The following is a 27,216-nucleotide window of genomic DNA, read 5'->3' as shown; positions in this document are numbered from 1 at the left end:
AGGTAATTTTAGGAACCTCTGAAATGCCTTATACTTAATACAATCCATTTCTTCTTTTTCCTCTTTTTTCTTTTTTGCTTCTCGCCCACCCCAATTTGTTGCAGGATATCCTTAAAATTATGAACTGGGCAAAGTTCAAAATTATGAACTGGGGCAAAAAACACAAAATGAAAAATAAAACTGAAATCTGAGAACAGTGTGCTAGCAGCAGCAGCAGCCGCCATGGTAAGAGCTATCTCGCCGTGAGGGTTTGGTTGCTGCCGGGCTGGCTCCTCTGCATGGTGCAACCCCAGGAGGTGGGTGTGTTTTCACAGGCTACAGGTGCAGCAACTCCAGGTGCAGTGAGTCCAAGTAACAATGCCCAGAGTCACGGGCTGTACAACCGGAAGTGGCTGAGCAGGGAGTGGACCCCAAGTCTGCGGACTTTAGATTCTTTTTGAAGTTAATGATACGTGATCAGCTTGCCCCGCAGCAACCTCCCCCCCCCAATCCACTGAAAACAGTGTGAAAATAATAAACATGGGAAGGAAGTGGAAGGTTTATTAGAGTACTGCTTCCAAAGTTCCTGGGTGAGGACAAAATGAAGGATCAGCGGAGGACCTCTTTCTAAAATTTATGGGGAAAAACCCCCTTTTTTGCTCACTGTTGTAGGAACAGGGGATGGGGGGAATAGAAGCACTGCCAGTTGAGCTGTTGAAATCAGGGTAATGAGGTGAGTGGTAATATCCTCGTGTCAGCCTTTTATTTGCCTTTGTTTTTCTTCTGCTTTACTAAACCGAACAAACAGGCATTAAGTGCCCTCTGTGCACAAAACTCTGTTAGGTGCGTGTAGGAGTCAAAGGTGACTGACAGGTGGGACTTTGCTCTCCAGGAGAGGGGCAGATAGGTGTGTAAATACCTACTGCAGAGTGAGGGCAGAGCTGTGATCAGGAAGCGGAACAGAGGGGGCAGCTCTTGGTCTGTAACTTCCAAAGGGTGGATACGTGACTTTTCAACTCATGTGTAGTGTATTCAGTGAGCCCGGGAGGTATGGTATTGTCCTTAAATGAAGAAGTAAAAATATTTTTTTTACAAATATCACTTTTTTCTTCTTTTTGCTTAAGATCCTTTAAAGAAACTCAAACAAAATAGTATATGTGAAAATGCTATGAAAATTATAAAGAGCTAAGCAGATAGGCTTTAAGATGAATGTTAATGCATTACATAAATGTAATTTCCAGTACGCATTTATTGAGCTTTTCTGAGGCCATTATTCCATGAACCTGAATACAAAGAAATGTAAGACACCATTTCTGGCACAGGTGCAGGACCTTATGTTGATGGAATGAACAAAAGAAAGGAGAGAAGGGGTGGGGGGGAGAGAGAGAAGATAGAGAAAGGTAGAAGAGATAGAGAGAGAGGAGAGAGAGAGGAGAGAGAGAAAGAGAGGAAGGGAAAGAAGGAAAGAAAGAAGGAATCCAATGGGAAGGAAAGTGTATTCACAAAAAGAGATACAGAGTTAGGTGGCATGGGCCAAGTGTCTCTTGAACAGTATAGATTATCATAAAATTACTTTCATAAAACAAAGAGTAACTATTTAAAAAATATTTTTACATGGTAATGTTGCATGCCTCTCTCCAAAATATTTGTCTTTTTTTCTATAATATTCTTGTCAACAAGTGTTAATCTAATGCCTTAAGACAGCTAATTTGGGAGTTTTATTTTTTAAGAAAAGAGTGTTATTTGGAGGTAGTAAACATAGAAGCCTTTATAATATTGTTGACATAGGCATGTGGTCCGTCCTTGGATTAAAATCCAGATCATGTTTTCCTTTTAGCCGCAGATGAGGGGATCTCTCTGTAAACTGTTGGAACCATTAGGTACTTGTTTAAAAAGGTTTTAGAGTGAATGTAAAAAAAAAGGTTTGTGGAGGCAGGTTCTTTGTAGTATGAATCATTTGTCTTTGTGAGTTTGAAGATAAAACAGAATTTCAGAAAAGTCACTTTAAGGACAAATCTTTTCCAAGAACAGCTATTAATTTTAGTTTGGAAGTCTTTTGATTGACCCAAATTACTTTTCTGATTTATTTATTTTTAATCACATGACATCTTTCATCCTCTGTACCACTGAAATGGATTTAAAAATTGAACTTTGAGCTTGTTAGTTCAATTCCTAATGTGGTTTAAAATATTTGCACCTCTAACATGTATATGTACCAGAATTGAAAATTTCTTTGAGGCTAGGCATTTTTAAAATCTTTATATGCTTGTTAAATATGTACATTTATTTAAAAATTATTTTTTAATATATGCTAGAATTTTGCATTTTCCCAAAGTGCACTATACGAATTGAAGGGGAGACTTCATTGCCATTAGAACAGACTTTTGTATTATTTTCAAAAGGAGGAATGAGTTTGGTGGTTTCATAAAATAGAGTTACAGAACAAGTGAGCTAAGAAATCTTAGATATCATTTAGCCCAACAGATGAGAAAACTGAGGTCTAGAAAATTTCTGAGATTAAAAAAAATTTTAAAAGTATGTGGTCAGTAAAAAATACGATTTGATCTAAAAGTTTTGAATGACACACAACTTTTAAAAAATGCAGGTGTTCCCTGAAGGAAACTCTCCTGGCTTTATGACGAAGAATCCAGCACTGCACAGTGTTGAGTGTCTGATGCTGGACTCACTCGATGGGTCAAAATCCTGTCTCCCTGCACTTCCTCCTTGATTTAAGTACAGCCAGTTCTGTGTGGATTCTTCACTGGGCCAAGGCAAGCAAAGTGCAGTGTGAAGGTGGATTCTCTTTTGCCCAGTCACTCATCCTCAGAGGGCCTGAGTCTCCTTTCCTCCATCTCGTTTTGATGGATTGAGCTATTGGAAAAGTGTGTACCTGGTTCCCTTTCTCACCTAGGTCTGTTTCCAAAGGATGTCCTTGGCCACACCTCAGACTTAACAGATGAAAGATAGGATAGGTAGATCTTGCTTTTAGGACCAAACGCAGTCCTGAAAAGTTGTGTGTAAGATGAAATTTGGTTAATCAGATCATACTTTCCTATAGACAAATAGCAATGCCAAAGATTCTTAATTTCATTGTTCTAACACTTTAGCTTTTCATTTTAGCTTAAAGAGATTATATTTTGAGCATTCCTCTTTCCTATACAGTTGTTAATCTGTTTACTAAAATGCCAAGCAAAACACATAGGATTTTAGTGGATATCAAGAGCGTGTGTGGTGAACATATGCGAATCCTTTAGTAAAGCGTGAAGAATTCTTTTTAGTATTATTAACAGCATATGAAGTTACCTGGTTTTTTTACATTCAGATTATGTAGGTCAGGGGAAGCAGATAAGACGTCTTATTTGTAGAGATGCCAGCTGCTCTCTATTTATTTATTTTTTGTGTGTGTGTGAGGAAGATCAGCCCTAAGCTAACATCTGACAATCCTCCTCTTTTTGCTGAGGAAGACCGGCCCTGGGTAACCTGTGCCCATCTTCCTCCACTTTATATGGGACGCCGCCCACAGCATGGCTTGCCAAGCGGTGGGTCAGTGCGCGCCCAGGATCCAAACCCGCGAACCCCAGGCTGCCGCAGCGGAGTGTGGGCACTTAACCGCTTGCGCCACCGGGCTGGCCCCACCAGCTGCTTTCTAGAAGTAGTAACATCTTCTAAAAGTAGGAGGAAACAAAAAAAAAAAAATGTAGAAAGTCCACCAGTATTTTAAGCCAACATTTAATTGCTTACCTCTCTTTTTCTTGGATACAATTCATTCTGTGTCATGTAACTAACTACTCTAGCAGTTGGGTAAAAAGAAGCTGTTGAGTTTTATATTTTGTTATCAAAAGAATTTAGTGTCATAAACTCGCTTTTAAAAGACTTGTTGTACACTTTGGTACATTCCTTCACAACTGAGTTTGGCTTCCCTGCTTTGTTTCTTTTTTAAACACATTTTTATTTTGGAATAATTTTAGATTTACGGAAAAGTTGTAAAGATAGTAGAGAGTTCTCACATACCTCTCACTCAGTTTCCCCTATCTGCCTCTGTCTCATAGCTCGGTTTATGTTGGTTTTGACGGTAGCACATGTTATTAGATCATTTAGGAAGCTCTGACTTTCCATTGTGCTGAGAGACAGCCCTTTCATTTATGTGCTTGGGACTGGCATTCTTTGTGGGAATCACCCTGTGAACCAAATTGCTGAACAGAATTACTAAATGTTTCAGAAGAAAAGTATAGTACTCTGATCCCCCTTCCATAGAGAAAACAAATATAATTACATAGGACTTTCCTAATTCCTTATCCATCCTAGGGTTCTAAATGAGGTTTCTGTATTCTGAATTTTTTCCTTTGTCTTTTGAATTTCTTTCCTCTATTTTATAATAGGTACATTTTGCAAAGTGTTCTAAGTTAATTGGAATTTTGCACAAGTTTGGACAACTGATGTCGTCCTGTTTGTATCTCAGCGGTATGAGACCTGTGCCAGATTTCCTGTGTAATTCTGAGGGGAAGAAAGAGAAGGGCTGCATTCATGGGGGTTGGGGAGGGGCGTCCTGGTTTTGACAGGGGGCAGCTCAGGCGCCACGCCTGCCGGGGCCTGCCTGGAGGAGCCATGTCATCACCTGGGAGTGGTTCCCAGGGAGAGCTTGGTTCCTCACCCACCCACGGTCAGCTAGTGCTGGCTTGTCGGGAGTCTCGCTTGCAGGGAGGGACTGCAAATAGGTGGCAGAGAGAGAAAGTCAGAGCTTTCCTAGCATGAGATGATGCAGAATCACGTGCCGTGGGAGAAGTTTCCCACATTCTTGTGATTTTACCCCATCGATGCATAGTACAGCCTGTGTTTTTCAAACTTTTTTTTTTTAACAATGAAATTCTTTCTGTAAAACACACAGACACCCCACCCCTCCGCACACGCACAGAAACATACACATGTAAGAGAAAGTCCGTTACATCAAACAGGCATCAAACAGTGTCATTGGCGGCACAGGCTGGCCCTAGCTGAAGGGCTGGGTGGCTCTGAAGCCCTGGGAAGAACTCAGCCTTCTTGTTGAACATTCATGAGGCCTTTTCTCGAACATTAAACAATAATTTAGTATGTTTTAAATTTCTCTTGCTAAACTAAGATACATTATGCTGAACCATAATGTATCTTAGCAAATTAAAAAGTAAGACTGTTTTATTATACCTTGTTTTTTTCTTACTTATATCTGGAGCAAATTAAAATTCCTGTAATCTTTTTCTTTATAATATGGAGCATCTTCAACACTCTTTTTAAACACCACCATTCTTTTAAGGTTTCTGCCACTTGTCTTTTGGAAAAGTGTTTCATTTGAGATGTACATTTGGGTGAACGTCATCGTAGAGAAAAATATTCTAGGGTCATCTTGAAAGGAAAAATGGTTTGTTTTTGCATTAAAGATATTTAAATTTCCCATCACTTTCTTCACACCATATTTTTTACCATTATTGTCTTTTACTGTGAGTGCAGAAAATATTTTTGTAGAATAAGCTTTTCTCTTGTCTCCTACCCTTTTCCTCAGCCAGACTGGCCAGTGAAACCTTCGTGCTCTGGGTCTGATGAGGTCTTCCCTTGAGGGACTTGTGGAGTTGGGGGCTCAGTGTTATAGATCACTGTGGGATGAAGTGGGGGGAGTGATAGAGAAACTGCTAGAAATGTGTTTTTACAACTCAGAACTATTTCTGGATTGGATCTTGGAGCTGAAAAAAAAAACTTGCTGTGAAGGTCATTATTGGGCTAATTAGTAAAATTTGAAAATGTTCTATAGATTAGAAAATAGTGTTCTATCAATTTTAAATGTTGTGATTTTGATAATTGTACTGTGGTGATGTTATTGAATGTCTTTATTCTTAGGAAATACATGCTGAAATATTTTGGGGTGAAGGGGCATGATTATTCTCAAATGGTTCGGAAAAAATATATAGATAGACATAAATAAATACACGTACAGAGAGCAGGAGAAGGGCAATAAAGGAAATAGGCAAAATGTTAACACTTGGCACATCTGGGTGAAGGGTCTACAGGAATGTTTTCATCTCATTTTTGCAATGTTTCTGAAAGTTTTTAATTATTTCAAGATTGAAAAAAATTTTTCATGTCTGCTTTCTTTGTGTTTGCCTCACCAGTCAGACCAGTACGATGTCCAGACACCAGAGCCAGAACACCATCCAGGACCTCCTGCAGAACTGCTCGGACCTTCTGATGCGGGCGGAGCTGATTGTGCAGCCTGTAAGCTTTCTCCTCCTGAAGTCCCATCCACACCCGACTGTCCCCGCTCAGCCTAGACTCATTGCCCTGACCTGTGCATCCTTAGTCACTGCTCTTCTCTGCGTACTTGTGTTTATCTTTTTCAAAACAGGCTAGAGAGGAAGGTGTATCTTCTTAACCTGTTGATAATGTTGGTTTAACCATGGGAACTAGTTTCCACACAAAGGTTTTTGCAACAAATGTGTACGCTACAAAATGCCACTCTTTTGGAAATACAACAACCTGCTGTCACTTAGGTTATTTTGTAATCCTTTTTTTCCTAGAAAGACAACCTGACATGTTGATGGCACTGCATTGTGATGTACACCATCAATTTATAAATTTTTTTTTTTCAGGAAAAATTACAATATTGTGAGAACAATTCTATTTGAGAAACATAAAAAAATATGGAAAAATGAGCAATTGAAAATTGAGGAAAAATGGTTTATGAAAGTCTCGTGATATTTCTTGATATTACTGAGATAGCGTAGGATCTCATTAAAACAGGCTTAGCAATCACAGATTCCGTGATATTTTCTGTGGACGGTTTTGATTTTAAAACGCTGTAGCATTCACATTTACTCCAAGTTTGCTAAAAACGGACTCGAGAATAGTGGGGCCGTAGCCAGCTCTTCTCTTCCTTCCCTGATTTATTGTGTCTCTTTGGCAAAGGACTTGAGTGCCAGTCTCCCCAGTGCTGGTGTTAATGTAGGGTTAAATCTGGAATCTGGCTCATTACAAAGTACACGTGTTAACTGTAAAGAGGGATTTAACCAAGAGAATTTATGGGTTCTGTTGAGAGAATATCTTCATGTTCTAATTTCTTTAATTTTAGATACGTGTGTGTTCTAGTTCTGGTTTATTCCTTCCACTTAAAAAAATAACTTCACTTTAGTCCATGTGAAAAGATATTTGGGGCTCAGCAAACGAGCTTGGTCCTAGTTCTGGTTGTTTCAAGTCTCTGATTTGAAACACACTCCTCTAAATGTTCAGCACAGTGTGGTGACTCCTTTACGTAAAGCAAAATCGGAGGCACAGTGACTTAATATTGAACACATATGCACCCTAGGCCTGGACACGATTTGTAGTGGCTGTGGATACGTTTTACATATAGTTCTAAAAATTTACATGGCATCACATTCTCAGTTTATTTTTACTTGTATGCGTAGAAGTGTAATAATGTTAGGGAAATGTCCCATATGTGCTAACCTTTCTGCTTAGAGAAGTAAGGTTCATTTGGCTGAAACCAAATGAAAGCAGCAATTGTACAGTCCTCGAGAAAGCTCATATATGGCACTGAAGCAGCAGCTTGTTGCATGGGAACAGAGGAAGCTTTCTCTTTTTAAAACATTTTATTTTGAAATAATTATAGACTCACAAGAAGTTGTAAAAATAGTACAGAGCAGTCTCATGTACTCATCCCCCAGCTTCCCCCAAAGGTGACAGCTCACATCACCATAATGCGTCATCAAAACCGGGAGATCGATTGGCCCGATACAAGGATTAGACAGCTTTCTTTTTAAGAACTGGAAAGTTATGTTCCCATAAGATGCAGGAAAACCTCGGTTTGTGTGTGTAAAAGACGTCATCCAATATAACGGGACAGTGTTCTTACCACAGTGATGTTCCCATTAGATGAGAGTTCTGTGCAAATATGAGAGAGGGGCATTTAACGTATTGAAGCAAGGGAAAGATGAGCATTCTGTAAATATTCTTTTAAAAGCCTAGTGAAAATTTAAAATACAGTCCACGAATTTTGGTTCACGAATCTCCCTGTATTTACCTCCCTGTCTCAAATTAATAATTTTCAGTTAGAAATTTTTTGCAATTACATGCAAGATGGAAGCGTAATATTTGTTAAGTTTAGAGCAGAAGCTTTTGCTTCCATTAACACACATGAAGCTTTTCTTTGTGGTATTGTGTGTGTCCTTCATGTGAATTCTTTCTTTTAGGAACTGAAATATGGAGATGGAATACAGCTGGCTCGGAGCAGAGAACTGGATGAGTGTTTTGCCCAGGCCAATGAGCAGATGGAAATCACTGATGGCTTGATCAGAGAGATGCGGCAGATGGGCCAGCCTTGTGATGCGTATCAGAAAAGGTATTGCCCACAGAACACGAACGCAGGCAGGCCTCGTGAAGAAGAATGCCGTACACCCAGTTACACTCAATCCCATGACCCAGGTTTTTTCTTGAAGGAAGCACAGGTATTCCTGAGGAAAGGCTCGCTTTCTTGGTATTTTGCAGCTTGGTGTATCTCTAATAAATGGACTATACCCACTGCCTTCATCTTTTGTGGAATCAAAGCTGCCATGAAACGAATTAAGCAGACCTGCTTAAAAGAGTCTGCTTATTTTGAAGAGTTGAGTTTGTCATGAAATGTTAACTGGACCTCCATTTAGGGGGCAGCAGAGACCTGTGGCCAGCATTTCCTTTTTTTGTGTGTGTGTGAGGAAGATTAGCCCTGAGCTAACATCTGATGCCAATCCTCCTCTTTTTGCTGAGGAAGATTGGCCCTGGGCTAACATCTCTGCCCGTCTTCCTCTACTTTATATGGGATGTCGCCACAGCATGACTTGACAAGCGGTGCGTCGATCCATGCCCGGGATCCAAACCTGTGAACCCCGGGCTGCTGAAGCAGAGCGTGAAAACTTAACTGCTACGCTACCAGGCTGGCCCCCATCATTTGACTTTCAAGAGTCTAATATCAAGTCAAGCTCAGTTTAATGAATACAAAAACGAGACTCAGAGTTGGAAATGCAGTTTAAAGCAGAGATGTGTAGTTTGATTTTGCTGTCGTGGTACCTGGGGCCCAGGATACTAGGAAAATTCCCAGAGTAAACATCATGAGAAAGCAAAAGGTGCTACCAGGTTGGGAAAGCTATTGACACTTTCTGTGGTGTTTCAGGCTTTGAGTGTCATCACATTTAGGTTTTTGTATGCGATCAAGATTCGAGGCACATGGTAAAGAAAAAAATTCTTCAAATTCTTATAAACATTTGTGACCTCTATACTGACACGAAGGAGACTCAGAAAAGAGGAAATTGGCCCAGAACGTGTTTTCCTAGGCTGTTTTCCTGCAATGGTATAATTGTTTTCCTTTCCTTTCAGACTACTTCAGCTCCAGGAGCAAATGCGAGCCCTTTGTAAAGCCATCAGTGTCCCTCGAGTCCGGAGGGCCAGCTCCAAGGGTGGTGGAGGGTACACCTGTCAGAGCGGCTCTGGGTGGGATGAGTTCACCAAGCGTGTCACCAGCGAGTGTCTGGGCTGGCTGAGGCAGCAGAGGGTAAGGAGCTTCCGGAGGGATGAGGGTCGGTTCTCAAACCTTCCAAGCCTCTGTAGCCAGGTGAATAGAACACGCAGGGTCAGCCCCAGTGGTCTGGCTGCAAAGAGTGGTCTGTACCTCAGCTGACAGCAACAACTTGCTGTTTGCGGAATTTTCCTCGTATACAATTTAAAAATGACAACTTCTATTTTGAAATAAATGAAACCAGTTTCTTTTTTCCCCTCGTGTGGCTTAGAAAATCAGCCTCATTCCTTTATAGTCTTTATTACACAGGTAAGATTTAACAGGTGTAATTTAATTAGATTTTGAATATCTAGCTCTTATCATTCACAACTGGCAAATCTGTTGCAGGAGTTTATGTGCTAAAAAACTTCATTGTTCCACTTGTGTGGTAACTGACTCATCTGTGTTCCTGATACTTAGAAAGAAAAAGAATGTTGTGGAGGTTCATTTAAAATGCTAACAATGGAGGAGCTGGAAACAGTAAAACTGGATATTCTGGTTTGCACTCATTGGTTGCTCACCTTATACTTGTGAAGTGTCAGGTCATCTCATTGTGCAGCCATTACATCACTGGTGTGGGAGGGAGGTGAAATAACGGCAACAAAGTATGTGCTGAGACTTTCCCTCCAACTGGAGTTTCACAAAGTATTTTTCAATGCTAATTATTGTTTTGTTTGATGTAGTAATTAGGCAGTGTAATGAACAGGTGGCAGTAGAAATGTGCCATAATCATATAGACGGGAATTGTATAATGGAAACCTGATCCTAGTGAGCCCATCCTTCTCTTGGGAAGGTGGATATGTTAGAATAATGAGTTGTGCAGAGGTCATTTGTTATGCCATGCAGTTGTGGTTATAAGAAATATTGGTTTTATTACTTGCTGTTGGACCAATTTAGCAGTGGTTCTAAAGTTTCTCAACCACTTAAAAATTTTTGCATGTGTTTTTTCCTAAGTCTTGAGGGCTTTTGGGACTAAACATTGGTTCATTCATTTAGTTAACCTTTTCTCCCACTTTGACTATATAGTACTATTATAGAAGGCGGGAGTTATAGAGGAAAAAAGTCAGTTATAATGCCAGAAACCTAAATAGAAACCTACTTGCATGTTTTCAAATTCCCTTCTAATCTTTGAACACACATGTCTTGAGCATTTTATGTTTTGGCACTATGCCAGAAAATGAGGGTTCAAAAATTTGTTCCATAGCCCTGAAAATGAATGTTATTGAAGAAAACAAGGTACATACCCCCAAATGTCAAATTTCTATCCAGAGCAGTGTGGAGTTAATTGCATGTTTGAGCTATAATAAAATAATCCTGCTCAGAGAGGAGTGGGGGAGGAGTGGTGCTCCATCCCTGTGGAGCGGAGCTGTCACAGGAAGGCTTGGCAGAGCTGCTGGGGCTTGAACAACATTGTACGGGTCAGTGATGTTAGGTGAAACAACCTTTGAACCAAATTACTTGTGAAACGTCAGATCCTCTAATTTCTTTTTAGTCAATATGACAATTACATAAAATGACAGCTCATAATTTGTCATTTTCTATATTCATGTTGGGTGTAGCTTTATAAGAATCCTTTGTAGCAAAGTCTCAACATTTTTAAATTTTGGAAAATGGCGTTATCACATGGACTCTGTTCTGTCGTGTGGGAGCAGGGAACATTTTCTAATAGATGCAATTGATGAGCAATGCTTTTCAGATCAGGCAGCCCCCATGGTTTCAAATGAACTACAAGCAGTTTTATCACTTATTGCTGGTTTGCTCTGGGAGTCTCTCAGGCCCTTTTCCTCTTATCCCTTCTTCCCCCAAGCATAGCCTGCATTCTTCTCTCACTCCCAGGAGACTGAGCTGCAGGGCCTGCTGATAAGGGAGCAGTGTCCCCACAGCACAGTCAGGAGGCAGTCACACATCGCCTCTGCCAGGTTTTTGTTTTGTTTCCCTGATCCGTCCGTGTTTCTGCTGATGGACGAGTCAGATACTGTACACCTGGCTGGTAATGAGGGGCGTGAGCCGAGCCTGGTCATCTCATTAACTTCCCAGTGCGCTCACCTGTTTCTTTTTTAAGCCGCGATGAGCTTCGGGAGAGGAGGGTCAAAGTCCCGGGTAACGTTAAGTTACCCGACTCTGAAATGGCTCCCCTTGCTGAAGGCTTGCCAAGTGTATTAGAACATGGACGTGGCTTAGAACAATGCCTGTTGTGTTCTTGCTGCAATGCAGACTGGAGTGTTTGCCCTTGGCATGTCCAAGAGATGACACAGGTGATTTGGAAATTTACATGAGCTCATGCTTTCTTTTGAAAGACGAGATAATAGACTTGCCACAGTACGAAACTTGTGAAATAATGTTTGATTGTTACTATGTGGCATTCTTAAATTTGAAGTAGTGGAGACTCAAATGAGAAAGTCAGATTTAATTGTTAAAAAGCTAACATAAATCCACAATTTTAAATTAGGGCATTGAGTATTTACAGTAACTTCTCTGAAATGGGCCATAGGGAGTTTTGCATCCTGAAGGGTAACGGTAAATGCCAGATTTAAAGAGTCAACAATTACATTAATCAAAACAATTTAAAGAAATAAACAATGAGAAATACTTTTAGTTTGGGTATTTAGCTTGGGAAGTAGTATATGATTGAGCTTAATGAACTTTTTTTTTGTTTTTTTTTTTGTGAGGAAGATCAGCCCTGAGCTAACATCCATGCTAATCCTCCTCTTTTTGCTGAGGAAGACCGGCTCTGAGCTAACATCTATTGCCAATCCTCCTCCTTTTTTTCCCCACAGCCCCAGTAGATAGTTGTATGTCATAGTTGCACATCCTTCTAGTTGCTGTACGTGGGACGCGGCCTCAGCACGGCCGGAGAAGCGGGGTGTCGGTGCGCGCCCGGGATCCGAACCTGGGCCGCCAGTAGCGGAGCACACGCACTTAACCGCTAAGCCACAGGGCCGGCCCTAATGAACTATTTTTGATGCACATTTTAAAATGACTGAATATAGAAACTTCTATTTGTATTTCCTAACATTGTATCATCTGTAGGAATGCACTCAATACTGTACATACACACAAGCCACTCGTATGTGCACAGGTAGATTTTTTTCCTCAGATCACCTTCATGATCTAGGTTTCAAGGATCTGATTTCTGAATAATCTCTCCTCAGCCCATCTTGAGCTGGGTCAGACAAGTTGAGGGAAGTATTTGGCAGCCCCCATTAGCTGTTGGGAATTCCAAGTCTTTACAAAATTTTTTTGGTTTCAAAAATATTGAATATTTACGTCTTCAGCTTTATCTGAATGAAAGCTATGTATGTTCCTTGGTCCTCTGACCCCTGATGCTGTGGGTAAGGTGAGTCAGATGCAAAGGACTGGAACTGAAGGGGGCTCTCACTTTTCCTTCGCCAGGCGGAGATGGACATGGTGGCCTGGGGTGTGGACCTGGCCTCGGTGGAACAGCATATCAACAGCCACAGGAGCATCCACAATGCTATTGGAGACTATCGCTGGCAGCTGGACAAAATCAAAGCCGACCTGGTACTTTGAAATGTTTCATTTGAGTCTTCAAAAAGCATATTGAAGGATTGTGTAATTACTCGATCCCTGGCAGTCTGGTCTGAAACATTAGTCTATGATTTCTTCTCCAACAGACTGGAAATTTTTAAAAATCCCGTTGCATAGATGGGGAAGTGGAATCTGATAGACCAATTAGGATTGTGTTAACACTCAGAGGAGTTAAACAGAAGGCTAAGGGCACACACACTCATTTGTGTACAGTTTGTAAGTGACTATTTTTGGGGGTGGTAGTTCATTTCTGCAGAAAGCAGAGCATCTCTTCAAATAGAGAAAATGTGACAATCATATAGTTTTGTGTCCTAGTTGAATCCTTTCCTATGTGGTAATTAAAATGCATTTCTAATAAAGGAAATGGTGTCTCATCCTGACACTTTTCCTTTGCTGAAAGGACTGACTTGAAGCTGGGTCGAGAATGAGAACATAAAATATTTTGATCTGATTTTAAGTGCTTACACTTTTAAATCACGAACTTCTTACTTAGACCAGAGATACTCATCCTCACTTCTTCCACCTTTGTTTTTTTGCCTTTTGTCCACCTGAGTATCTGACCAAATTTCTCTCTCTTTTCTCTAAAATCTGGGAAGCTCTAAATTGCATTTTCAAACTTTTACAATTTTGTAACAAGTGAGTCTTTCTAAGTGACTTTGTGAAGGTGGCACTGCCAGGCGAGATAGTGGTTTGCCTTCAAACCAGCTGGGAAAAAGTCCCTGTGGGCAGAAGGTTCATAGAGCAAATACTTCTTTCTACTGAGGGATCTGAAGTCAGTATCTGACAAAAAGAAGGTTTGAAGGGCTGCTCTTTCTATACAAACCCACAAGGGGAAGTAAGTGATTACCTGCTATTTGTCTTCTTCTAGCGTGAGAAATCTGCGATCTACCAGTTGGAGGAGGAGTATGAAAACCTGCTGGTAAGCTGACCGATTCTTGAAGTTTCTGTGTTCAGTTTTGTTCCATAAATATGGAGCACGGCCTGGGCGAGGGCACCTGCCAGGTGTTATACCTAATGTCCCTGGAAGCGCCTCAAAGTATACTTAGGGGCTTGTAGATACTCATTTCGTTTCTGCTGCGTTTTCTTCAGAAGTGAATTTTAAAAGTTTTTTTTCCTGAAGACAGTATCTGTCGCTCTTCTATTTGCAAGTTAAGTGTCACATAAGTAGCACTTGTTAAATACTTGCAGTTTAAGCAATTAAGTTTTTCCACTTGTGAATTGCAGCCTTTTTATAAAGTAGAAGCAAAAATAAGACTTGTTTTCCTTAGATAGATGGTTAACAGACCATCATCACCATTTTATGACAAACTCTGAATCGGTACTTGACTCACAAGAAGAGATATTTCCATTCTTCTGCCTATTTGTGTCACCCTGTCTTCACTTTTTCAATATTTCCTTGTTGGCAGTGATACTTTTTAAATCACATGGCTAGTAGTGACACAAAAAATTCCCTATTAGAGCTGACTGATGGCACTCTGAATTTTTAGGGTGTGGAAGAGGGCAGGAAAAGCTTGATTTATCTTTTTTAAGGATGATTTTTCCCTTGATAGTCTAAAACTGATTGAACCCAAACATCAATATCAGAATCAAGACCCTTCTGGATCTGGCTGTTTCCTTGAATCTAAAATTGCTCCCTTGTTCATCGCAAATTTGGATGGGTCCTTGTGATTTTTTTCGCAAAAAGGACCACGTGGATTTGTCTATGAAATCTGCAGAGAGCGCCAATAATCTGCATATTGTTATCCTAATGCTGCTTTTGAACTTGCTGTGCAGAAAGCGTCCTTTGAGAGGATGGATCACCTGCGACAGCTGCAGAACATCATCCAGGCCACGTCCCGAGAGATCATGTGGATCAACGACTGCGAGGAGGAGGAGCTGCTCTATGACTGGAGCGACAGGAACACCAACATCGCTCAGAAACAGGAGGCCTTCTCCGTAAGCTCACCCCCGAGTAGCTGTGCATGCTTCCCTCGAGGCTGTGGCCTTGGAGGGCACCTTGGAGTGGAGGATGAATGGCCTTGTAATAATTTAATCAGCCACTTGTACTTCAGCCTTGGTGGAAATGGTCATGAAAAGCCATTCCTTTCTGAAAGCTTTTTGGGGATCTAAGAGGGGTGATGCATTGTTTAACATCTCAGAAGGCAGTAGATAGGGTAAGAATTAGTTTGTTCAGACATTCCAGGGTGCGTGTAGCTTGGTAGTATGGTAGTATGGTGGATTAACACCTGAAATTAGAAAGTCTCAGTATTAGTTGTAGCTCTGTCACTTTACCTGTGTAAATTTGAACAAGACATGTCACCAGTTTGGCCTCAGCCACGTGCTGGATGATCTCAAAGGTCCTTTCTGGTCTTAAAAATGCTATGATTCTTGAGGAAAGCATAACACAATTCTTTGGCATTGTTTATTTTCAAAATGCGGTTTTGTGTTTAACTTTCTTTAAAAGTGCTGGAAGTTGGGCTGGCCCTGTGGCTTAGCGGTTAAGTGCGCGCACTCTGCTACTGGCGGCTCGGGTTTGGATCCCTGGCGCGCACCAACACCCTGTTTCTCCCGCCATGCTGAGGCCGCGTCCCACATACAGCAACTAGAAGGATGTGCAACTATGACATGCAGCTATCTACTGGGGCTTTGGAGTAGAAAAAACGGGAGGTTTGGCAATAGATGTTAGTTCAGAGCCAGTCTTCCTCAGCAAAAAGAGGAGGATTAGCATGGGTGTTAGCTCAGGGCTGATCTTCCTCACAAAAAAAAAAAAATGGTGGAAGTGATGAAAGGCTAGTGGCGACTTGCTCCGAAGGATATTTTTCTTTCATTCACAGATACGCATGAGTCAATTGGAAGTTAAGGAAAAAGAGCTCAATAAGCTTAAACAAGAAAGTGACCAACTTGTCCTCAATCAGCATCCAGCTTCAGACAAAATTGAGGTAGGCTTCATGAGATTTATATTTTTATTAGGGAAAAAAGAAGGAAACTTTTCATGAAGTAAGACTATGCAAATGAATGATTCTTATCCATCATAAAGCCATGACAAGTTTATTTTATATTTTGGGATCAACACCCTAGACCAGGAGTTGGTAAGCTTTTTTTGGACAGGACCAAGTAATAAATACTTTAGACTTGCAGGCCTTTTGATCTCTGTCGAAATTACTTAACTTCACCATTGTAGTGTGAAAGCAGCCATAGCAATAAAACTTTATTTATAAATGCAGGTAGCGGGCCAGATATGGCCCTTGGGCTGTGGTTTGCTGCTGACCTCTGCCCTAGACTGCCATTTGTGGGCTGTGCTCAAGGCTGCCATTAGCTGGTAGCACTGATATAGCCATATTAAAATCGAACTATTTCCATATTGGTTAGTAAGAGTCACTGCCTTAAGCCCCTCAAACCCTCTGCATGGGTGCCTTGAACCTCCCCATGATCTAGCAGCGGTACAGGAACAGTTATAGTTTGAGAGGCTTAAGGCAGTGACTCTTAACCAACTGTTGCAGCAGAGGGACCCTGCTCCGGTGCTATCCCCAGTGTCTGTTCTGATTGGTCAGTAGCTATGCCATTTGGGTGACTATTTTGACTAATACTCCTAATGGTATCTATTTGTTAAAACTGGTTTTGAAATTTAATTTCTACCATACCAAGAATCCCTGTTGGGAAATTCTGTTTTCAATTTTTAGAAAAAAGTTTTCTTGATTTGGAATTAGATAAATGTTTCATAGCTTTTCTTCAGGCTCACATAGGATGCCTCTCTACGGCTGGGTGGTGGAGAGACAGCTGATGTGTTCTTGTTTCAGGCGTATATGGATACTCTTCAGACACAGTGGAGCTGGATTCTTCAGATCACCAAATGCATTGATGTTCATCTCAAAGAAAATGCTGCCTACTTTCAGGTTTTTATGTTTAGTAATAATTTAATTGTCTTTTAGGTCTTAATACCTTATCTTTTGAATGTGTTTTAAAAAGCGCTAAAAACATCTTCAAAATATTGTATAAATACTATTTATTGGTTTTTAGTTTAGAGGAGCATAAATTGGTAACCTGGTTACCACTCAGATAGTCTCTTGCTGTCACATAAGTTAATATACTTTCTGCTCTAATTTTTTCCTTTAGCTGCCTATCAAATAGACTCTTAGGGATGATAGTCCAGAGATAGAAATAGTAGGTGATACTGCTTATTGAGTTGCTTCTCATTTATGTGTCATCCTTCATAGTTTTTTGAAGAGGCCCAATCAACTGAAGCCTACCTGAAGGGCCTTCAAGACTCCATCAGGAAGAAGTACTCCTGTGACAAGAACATGCCCCTGCAGCGCCTGCTGGAACAGATCAAGGAGCTGGAGGTATCATCTCAGAGCCAGTGCTCAGCAGCCTCACGGGGGGAGGTGATAAAATGCACCACCCAATGCAGTTCCCACTGCCCATCTGTATTATTGTACAGAAACACACACCCAGAGCTCAAGCAAGCGTTTTCTTCATCTGTCAGTGGCTTTTCTCAAAATGAATTTTCTTTATGTGCTCAACTATTGTTGAAAATTACTTTTGCTTCAGTAATTACTATCACTCAAAACAAAAACAGAGAGAATACTGATTACTTAACATGAAAATTCCTTTGGAAAACCGCACTTCAAATTTTATCAACACAGTCCCAACACAGTGATATTCTTTCCTGCCCACTTCATTCCTGGCCGTGTAGCTTTTGGAGTGGCTTATTAGGAGAGGTTCCTATATAGTCCTTGCAGATGTGAATTTGTGGCTTTTTATAGCTAATGCAGCTATAGCAATATCTAATTTGTAATGTCGTAGTAGCTATAGTAATGTCATTTGAAGATCTTATCTAAAATTCACAGAGTATCTATGTTAAAGCATGATGTTATTTGTAATTACAGAAAGAACGGGAGAAAATCCTTGAATATAAGCGTCAGGTGCAGAACTTGGTAAATAAGTCCAAGAAGATTGTGCAGCTGAAGCCACGTAACCCAGACTACAGAAGCAATAAACCCATCATTCTCAGGGCTCTCTGTGACTACAAACAAGACCAGGTGTGGACCCAGTTATTCAGAACGATACAAAAGTTTTCTCTTTCTTTACTTAGAGATTTTTGTCAGTAAAGAGCAAAATTGAACCTAGGTTTCAGTAAGCACAAGAGTAAATGTCTTTCTTTTGTGTACAAAGCAGCAAGCAGCTGAAGAAATGCCACAACTGTGTTCTGAATTATATGGTAGTTGTCAATAATTAGGACAGTAGGTATTTTTAAAACTATTCTAATTCTATTTTTTTTTTTTTAAAGATTTTATTTATTTATTTTTCCCCTCAAAGCCCCAGTAGATAGTTGTGTGTCATAGCTGCACATCCTTCCAGTTGCTGTATGTGGGACGCGGCCTCAGCATGGCCGGAGAAGCAGCGCGTCGGTGCGAGCCCGGGATCCGAACCCCGGTCGCCAGCAGTGGAGCGCGCTCACTTAACCACTAAGCCACGGGGCCGGCCCTCTAATTCTGTTTTAAGGCTTAATATTTCTTTTCTTCTATTATGCAAAACTTATTTGTCTGTGATCATTCTTATCTTTAAATTTCTGACATAAAAGAAAAGAGAAATGAGACCAGGGCTGGCCCCGTGGCTTAGTGGTTAAGTGCGTGCGCTCCGCTGCTGGCGGCCCAGGTTCGGATCCCGGGCGTGCACCAACACACTGCTTCTCTGGCCATGCTGAGGCTGCGTCCCACATACAGTAACTAGAAGGTTGTGCAACTATAACATACAACTATCTACTGGGGCTTTGGGGGAAAAAAAAAGGAGGAGGATTGGCAATAGATGTTAGCTCAGACCCAGTCTTCCTCAGCAAAAAGAGGAGGATAAGCATGGATGTTAGCTCAGGGCTGATCTTCCTCACAAAAAAAAAAAAATAAAAGAAATGAGACCATTTTGTTGCATAGAAAGTGAATGTTATCGCAGATTTTAGACAGGAACTGAGCATGTCAGTTCTGCAGGTAAATACAAGCATTTATGTGGAAAGATGACTTGTTTTTAGTAATTACTTATATAATTCCCACGGCTCTGTTTTCTTATAAAAATCATGGAGGATTTAAGAAATATAAAATGTGATTAGTTGGTTAGTTAAATGTTATAAAACAATGGAGTTTATTTTACCATGTGGAAATGTTTTAAGAACTTGTGTGGAGAGAAGTAAGAAGTAAGTTGAAATGGAGATTGAAATACAAAAGTATCAAGCTTGTAAACATTATACTAGTTAAGATAGTTGTCATATTTTAAGTACCCATTTTAAGAAGCTATTTAGATGCTGGAGTTAATTTAGGAAGTTATTTTTCTAGGGACCTGATACCAGCATTTTTGTGTTTTTGTTTTTAAATTGTAAGAGCAAATGAATGAGACAAGTGACTACCACATACTAAAATCTAATATATGAAACATGAACTCACAAAAATAGAAAAACCGTGGGGTGAGTTTTTGCTTTACAAAAGGATTTCTCACTTTACTGGTGGATTCCTCAGGCTATCTTTGGAAAGTCACTTCACCTAATTCGTTTTATATGTACCTTTAGGCTCACGTGTATTATTTAAAGTATCAGTATTGTTGAGTTGTGTAACAATCAGCTTCATTTGAGGAAAAAGATATAGTCACACACTGCCTAATGATGTTTCAGTCAACGACTGTCCACACATACGGTGGTGGTCCCATAAGATTAGTACCACATAGCCTAGGTGTGTAGTAGGCTATACCATCTAGGTTTGTGTAGTACGTTCTACGATGTTTGCCTGTTGACAAAATCACCTAGTGACACATTTCTCAGAACGTATCCCTGTTGTTAAGTGATGCATGACTGTAATGAGAGGAAAGCTCCAGCAGTTTGTATGTCATCATCTCTATTTCTATCTTTGAGAAAGAAGACGAAAATGTGTACTTAAGAATAAAATCAAAACATGGGGCTGCTTGCCTTACAGAAAATCGTGCACAAAGGGGACGAGTGCATCCTGAAGGACAACAGTGAGCGCAGCAAGTGGTACGTGACAGGCCCGGGAGGCGTGGACATGCTCGTTCCTTCTGTTGGTCTGATTATCCCTCCTCCGAATCCTCTGGCCGTGGACCTCTCTTACAAGTAAGTTGTTGAAGTTCCTAATAACCATGACATGAATGTGAGCAGAGAAATAGGACAAATGCTTATACAAGAAACAGATACACTGTTCCTTACTATAATCCCCTCTCCCTCAAAAAGGAACTTCATGAAGGTCCCCTTTCGTTGTCTTGCAATTTTCTGTTGAAGGTACTATACTTACTATTAAAGCATAAAAAAGAATGTGTGACTGTGTAGGAGGGCCGAAGTGAATAATTCTTGTCATACACTTGAAAGGCATTGCTTCAAAGTTCTTCTTGCCATCTTAAACAATCAGTAATTTTGCATTTAGCCACAAATATAAAATGCCCTTAACGGCAATATTTGCTCATCAATAGGCAGAGTGTTCATTTTACAGATTGTCCATGGCAGATTCTTTTAAACCTTTTCTTATGGAATCCTCCACCACACACAGAAGAGGGAGAGCGCATAGTGAGCCCCAGGTCCTCATTTGCAGGCCCCAGCAGCTTTCAGCATTCCGTGGCTGCCTTCTCCCAGCTGTTCTGCACAATGTCAGACCTCCGTCACTTAAAAAGTTGCTGACAAACAACACGAGAGCAAAAAATTGTACTGTATATTTTGACCAAAATGATTTGAATTATCTCGAAGGATTCAAAATGGTTACTGATGTAGATCATTGAGAATGTACTTTTGCGGATTAGTCCAAATCGATTGAAATGTTGAATGTTTTGAAAATTATACATACAGCCGTTCCTTGGTTGGTTCTTGTTTGATTTTTTTGTGCAGTCATGTAAGCATGTCCAGCTTCCCCATTTGGGAAGAAATTTGAGAGCTGGGTTCCAGTGTGTTTTCCCTTTGCACCTCCTAGGATCGAGCAGTACTACGAAGCCATCTTGGCTCTGTGGAACCAGCTCTACATCAACATGAAGAGCCTGGTGTCCTGGCACTACTGCATGATCGACATCGAGAAAATCAAGGCCATGACTATTGCCAAGGTATGTCCTCAGGACCACGTGGGCTGCCTGGAGGAGGTGCCAGCTCCCCCCGCAGTGTGCCTTTCTACCAGGCAAACCGTCTAGCAGTACCGCTAATGCTTTTGTATCTCATCAAGAGAGCAGCTGAGCCTGCCTTGGAGGTTCTAGACTGTTCAATATAGAGTGGGAGGAATTCGCACAGGGCTGGTTGCGAGACAACCAAAATACTAATTAAAGCCAGGAGTACCCGTAGAAGAGGCATTGGTCCTGTAATATTCTGGATCCCATTCTCCTTAGATGTAATGGAAAGTTAGGTCATAAATTATTGACTGGATATCACAGAAGTGAAAGGTGCGATAGAATTCTCAGAAAAACACCCAAAGTATTAGTTCCTCTAGATCAGTGGTTTTGAATTGTGGTCTGAAGAATTCCAGGTGAGGGATCCTCCAGGAATGACAGGGATGGCAGCGAGGAGAGGGGGCTGGAATGGGTAAATTTTTGTATCCCCCTTATTACCTCTTTTATGTTTTCAGTCAGAACAGCTTTGCTGTGATCTGCTGTACATTTGGGGCTTCTGAGTAATATTTCCTTTGAAGAATAAAGTTCTGTAGGAAAAAAAATTGACAACCCATTGCTGTGGTTCTTAGGAGCAATCTCTACCCTTCGAAGACCTTTTATATCTTAATGGGCCTATGACGAGTGTTGCCTCAAGCTCCATCTAGCACAGGGTGTTTTCCAGCGAAGTCCTCTTGGTCACACTCTGGGGGCAGTCATAAACACTCCTGCCTGGTTTACTTCCAGCTGAAAACCATGCGGCAGGAAGATTATATGAAGACGATATCTGACCTGGAGTTGCATTACCAAGAGTTCATCAGGAACAGCCAAGGCTCAGAGATGTTTGGAGATGATGACAAGCGGAAAATCCAATCCCAGTTCACAGACGCCCAGAAGCACTACCAGACCCTGGTCATACAGCTCCCTGGCCACCCCCAGCACCAGACAGGTTGGTTGGGAGCACCTTTCTCCTTGTATCAACCATCCATGCAGTTCTTAGAAGAAAGTAGTTTGCACAAAACTAGTTTCAGAATCACTTTTTTGAAAGATAATATATCAAAAGTCATTTATACACTGAATTTTCAGAATTAAATCAAAGGAAGTTGCGACACTTTCATGCAGTATGGATGTTTTTTGAGGCCTAGCACCCTTCTAGCTAGGAATTCTCTGATTTTTGTGGTCCTGACATATTTTCACAGCAACCAAAACTGAAATCACTCATATTGATTCCTGCCAAGACATCAATCATAGTAAAGTGATTGAAACCAACAGAGAAAATGACAAGCAAGAAACGTGGATGCTGATGGAGCTCCAGAAGATTCGCAGGCAGATGGAGCTGTGCGAGGGCAGAATGACTCTTAAAAACATCCTTCTGGCAGACCAAGGGTCTTCTCACCATATCACAGTGAAAATAAACGAGCTGAAGGTAGGTATCCATTAATATTTTGCCTGGTTTCAGGTATATTTCTGTTTATCTGCAGACTAATAAAAAACCTCCTGGTTTAAATATTTATAGGCAATAAACATTAATTTTCAAGAAAACAGGCTTCTGGCAGGACTTCTTTTTTGTCTCCCATGCTTCCAAATTTGTAGACAGTTACCAGGCTGGGGACTAAACCACCTTCGCTGTTAGTTTGTGGGTTGTAGAATCAGGCTATGCTGTTTTTCCTTTGTGTGATTTAGTACTTTGTTCATTTTTAAAGTTTTCACAAATATTAATTTGGCTTTTTGCCTGAAACAACCTATGATACGGGCTAGACAGGTGGGGTTATCTTTATTTATAGACAGGAAACTGGCTTGGAGAGATTTGGTTGGTGGGGTGAGAGCTCAGAGCCATCGACAGAGCTGGGACTACAGCCCAGGTGTTCCACCTCCCAGCTCAGTGCTCTTCTCTGCTCAGCCAGGCCCGGGCACCGCGCTGGAAAGTCCCAGATGTACATTCTAAGTAAGAGGGCCACGTCTCCGTAGTGCTAATCAGGCTCCCCGAAGAAGGAACCAAAGGGTCCGGTCTGTCTCTTTCTTGAATCCTTTACATTTAGTGGACTTTCTAAGGACAAAAATGATCATAAGAATCACACAGCTAAATCAGAAGAGCTTTCCTTCTTTTTTTGACAGAGTGTGCAGCATGATTCTCAAGCAATTGCTGAAGTTCTCAACCAGCTTAAAGATATGCTAGCCAACTTTAGAGGTTCGAAAAAATATTGCTATTTACAGAATGAGGTATTTGGACTGTTTCAGAAACTGGAAAATATCAATGGCGTTACAGATGGCTACTTAAACAGGTAAACACCAATTCTAACCTCAGACATTTTGGTTTTCTCGAGCTTCATTTTGTCAGACTTCATTTGCTTTATATGCTTGGCTTCTGGAGCCTTTGCCTTCCAGCTTCTCTTCTCGCTAGAGGCTTGCTTACATTCTTCTGTGCTTTTGAGAGAGGGTCTTCTAGCCTAAGGTGTTAATTCCACTATTCTGAAATCTAATGCATCTTAAGGGCCAGAACTTAAAATTCTTCAGTTAATGCAAAGAGGCTGTCGGAATCCTGATAGAGAGAAAAAAAATTATTGCTCCTGCAGCTTATAAAATAGGCAAAATAAATTTTTATCTACTTTAATATTCTGCTTTTTGTTAATAGTGGCAAGAGCCAAATGTTCACCGTCTAATTATGTCACCAGCAATTTTATTGGCCTCTTTTGCTCTTGACAGCTTATGCGCAGTAAGAGCACTACTCCAGGCGATTCTCCAAACAGAAGACATGTTAAAGGTTTACGAAGCCAGACTCACTGAAGAGGAAACTGTTTGCCTGGATCTGGATAAAGTGGAAGCTTACCGCTGTGGGCTGAAGGTAACGTGGACGGTTATCACAGTGGCCAAGTTTGTGGGAAACAATACAGGACTTGGTCTCCAATTATAAAGCCTCACTAAGTTTTCATGAGTGTCAAAGATTACTGGATTTCGTTGACCACACATGCTGATATCAGTCGTTATCTCTAACACTCTGTTTTCCAGAGCGTGTCCCAGGAACTATGCGAGAAAGTCATTTGTGGTGAGATCAATTTGGGGAATGCTGAGTTAAACATAGTTAAACTGGTTTCTTTACTGTAGGACTTCTTGGAACCTTTAATATGTTAATAGATATTACAATTATTCAGGAAGGGAATGGAGTGTGATATTTAGCATTTCTCAAAGTGATTTACACATTGTATTCTTTTTTAACGGGGTAGGACAAAGAACTAGATTGCTGGCACAAATATTAGGAAATGCAATCAATAAATATATTTTTCTGGATCGATTGTTATCATTTAAAAATGTAAATATTCTAAAGAGTTTTATAAACTTATTTTTCATTTGGTGACTTGTAGTGTAGCATAAAGTGGGAGACGAGATTAATTTGTACTTTTTTTTTCTTGTGACAGAAAATTAAAAATGACTTGAACTTGAAGAAGTCACTGTTGGCCACCATGAAGACAGAGCTGCAGAAGGCCCAGCAGATCCACTCCCAGACTTCACAGCAATATCCGCTTTATGACCTGGATCTGGGCAAGTTCAGTGAAAAAGTCACACAGCTGACAGATCGCTGGCAAAGAATAGATAAACAGATAGACTACAGGTATGCCAACCTCCTTCCTCACTTTCTTCCCATTGGGTTGTTCCCAAGATAATGTCACTTGAAGTAATGACTATAAAAATCGTGGTTTTTGTTTTGTGTGTAGGTTAGGTAGAATAGGGGCTCTATTCATATAGGCAGCTTTGTTGGAAATGGAAAGAGAGTACATCACGTTAGCCAAGCTTGAACCAGCCCATGCCAGGTGCCATCCAGGTTTTAGGGAAATAGCAGAGACCATTGATCAGGCTCTTTTGTGCCCTATAAACTCTTGTTATGACTATTGGAAGGGGTAGATGGTTGAGTGAATGTTCTCCAAAAGTTTATGAAAATTGTATCTTATAAAAAAGAAATGCCTTACTGCAAATGAGGGTTTAAAAAAAATCTCCTGAATCTTGCTTGTAGTTCATTTTATTAGAAGTGCTTTTTAGGGCCGGCCCTGTGGCTTGGTGGTTAAGTGCGCGTGCTGCGATGCTGGTGGCCCAGGTTCGGATCCCGGGTGCGCATCGAGGCACCACTTCTCCGTCCATCCTGAGGCTGAGTCCCACATACAGCAACTGGAGGGATGTGCAGCTATGACATACAACTATCTACTGGGGCTTTGGGGGGAATAAATAAAATCTTTAAAAAAAAAAAAAAAAGAAGTGCTTTTTAAAAACATCTTTATTGATATGTAATTCACATGCCATGCAATTCACCCATTGAAAGTGTATAATTCAGTGGTTTTTAGTATATTCAGAATTATGTAACCATCATCACAATCTAAGTTTAGAACATTTTTGTCACCCCAAAAAAAATAAACCCCATACCCACAAGCATCACTCCCCATCACCTCCCAACCCTCCAGCCCCAAGCAGCCACCAGTCTACTTTCTGTCTCTGTAGATTTGCTTATTCTGGACATTTCATGTAAATGGAATCATACAATATGTGGTCCTTTGTGACTGCTTTTTCACTTAGCGTAATGTTTTCAAGGTCTGTCCATGGTGTAGCATATTTCAGTACTTCATTTCTTTTTATGACTGAATAATAGTCCATTGTATGGCTATACCACGTTTTGTTTATTCTTTCATCAATTGATGAACATTTAGGTTGTTTCAATTTTTGGCTATCATGGAAAATATTGCTACAAACATTCATTTGTAACTTTTTCTGTGGATATATATTTTCAGTTCTCTTGAGCTTATACTAGATGGAATTGCTGAGTCATATGGTCACTCTGTATTAAATACTTTGTTAATATGTTTATTATATCTGTTTTCCCCAGATTATGGGACCTGGAGAAACAAATCAAGCAACTGAATAATTATCGTGACAATTATCAGGCTTTCTGTAAGTGGCTCTATGATGCCAAACGCCGCCAGGATTCCTTAGAGTCCATGAAGTTTGGAGATTCCAACACGGTCATGCGATTTTTGAATGAGCAGAAGGTAGGAGCCAACTTGCCGTTCCATTAGATTCCATTGGGTATAAGCTGTGTTTTCCTCTGGTTTTCACAGCAGTAGCTAGGTTTGAAATGATAAATATTTAATATTACTAGTTCATTTCGTGACTGCTTAAACAATGCCCAGAGGAAAAGCAATTGAGATATTTACAAGAAATACAATTATGAATGTAGAAATAATGTAATATCATAGTAAAGTATCTTCATAAATTGAGATGATAGGACCAGAAAAGAGTGCTGACTAGAGGATAAGCTCTTAGATAATAAGAACTCGAAGATCTTCCTTCTCTTTTCTGAATAGAAAATATACCCATCTCCTAAGGTTTAACTGTATGTTAACTGTATGAGGTCAGTACATATAGTAATAAACTGAGGGAAAAAAAGAAATAACAGTGGTTAAAGAGTGAAGTAACACTTATTTAAAAATATTTATACAAGTTAACATTTGTAAGTGTTTTATTTTTTGTATAGAACTTGCACAATGAAATATGTGGCAAACGAGACAAATCAGAAGAGGTACAAAAGATTGCAGAACTTTGTGCAAATTCAATTAAGGTATGTTGAGTTTCACAAAGAATGCTGGTGTTTCATCAAGAATAACATTAATTGCATTATTTTCTGATTCACTTTAAAGATTATAAGTTTCTTGAGGATAGCGATTATGGCTTTTATGTGTTCTCTGCTAAACAAACCTTAAAAGTTTGTTATCCATGAACAATTCATTATGCATTGGCAATATCTGTGGGACTGGCCTCGTCTTCATTCTTTAGACTGGTGGTATGTGCAAAAATCTCCATTTAGCATATAAAGATGTACTGCTTAGTTTAATAATATAATATTAGCTGCTTGGACACTAGCAGCACATGACTGCCTTTGGAGTTGGTCATTAGAAATACAGCTTGATGATTTTTTTTTTTGTGAGGAAGATCAGCCCTGAGCTAACATCCATGCCAATCCTCCTCTTTTTGCTGAGGAAGACTGGCCCTGGGCTAACATCTGTGCCCAT

General features: G+C 40.4%; 1 protein-coding gene across 2 annotated transcripts in view; it reads left to right on the top strand.

The window, feature by feature from the left end:
- The window catches only part of DSP (desmoplakin), a 42,218-nt gene that overhangs the window by 6,304 nt on the left and 8,698 nt on the right, over positions 1-27,216 (top strand). For both annotated transcript variants that reach the window (XM_058555316.1, XM_058555315.1), the window contains exons 2-20: positions 6,117-6,219; positions 8,190-8,338; positions 9,349-9,523; positions 12,920-13,048; positions 13,944-13,994; positions 14,849-15,010; positions 15,889-15,993; positions 16,852-16,947; positions 17,269-17,394; positions 17,941-18,093; positions 20,008-20,162; positions 21,007-21,133; positions 21,914-22,115; positions 22,366-22,592; positions 23,282-23,448; positions 23,870-24,008; positions 24,580-24,773; positions 26,034-26,196; positions 26,682-26,765. In XM_058555316.1, the coding sequence (XP_058411299.1) occupies positions 6,117-6,219; positions 8,190-8,338; positions 9,349-9,523; positions 12,920-13,048; positions 13,944-13,994; positions 14,849-15,010; positions 15,889-15,993; positions 16,852-16,947; positions 17,269-17,394; positions 17,941-18,093; positions 20,008-20,162; positions 21,007-21,133; positions 21,914-22,115; positions 22,366-22,592; positions 23,282-23,448; positions 23,870-24,008; positions 24,580-24,773; positions 26,034-26,196; positions 26,682-26,765 (2,707 nt within the window). The remainder of the gene's footprint in view (positions 1-6,116; positions 6,220-8,189; positions 8,339-9,348; positions 9,524-12,919; positions 13,049-13,943; positions 13,995-14,848; positions 15,011-15,888; positions 15,994-16,851; positions 16,948-17,268; positions 17,395-17,940; positions 18,094-20,007; positions 20,163-21,006; positions 21,134-21,913; positions 22,116-22,365; positions 22,593-23,281; positions 23,449-23,869; positions 24,009-24,579; positions 24,774-26,033; positions 26,197-26,681; positions 26,766-27,216) is intronic.

Source organism: Diceros bicornis, chromosome 14, assembly GCF_020826845.1.
Source record: "Diceros bicornis minor isolate mBicDic1 chromosome 14, mDicBic1.mat.cur, whole genome shotgun sequence".
Classification (NCBI taxonomy): Eukaryota; Metazoa; Chordata; class Mammalia; order Perissodactyla; family Rhinocerotidae; genus Diceros; species Diceros bicornis.
The sequence above is the reverse complement of the archived record's forward strand: the minus strand, read 5'-3'. Positions and strand labels throughout refer to the sequence as shown.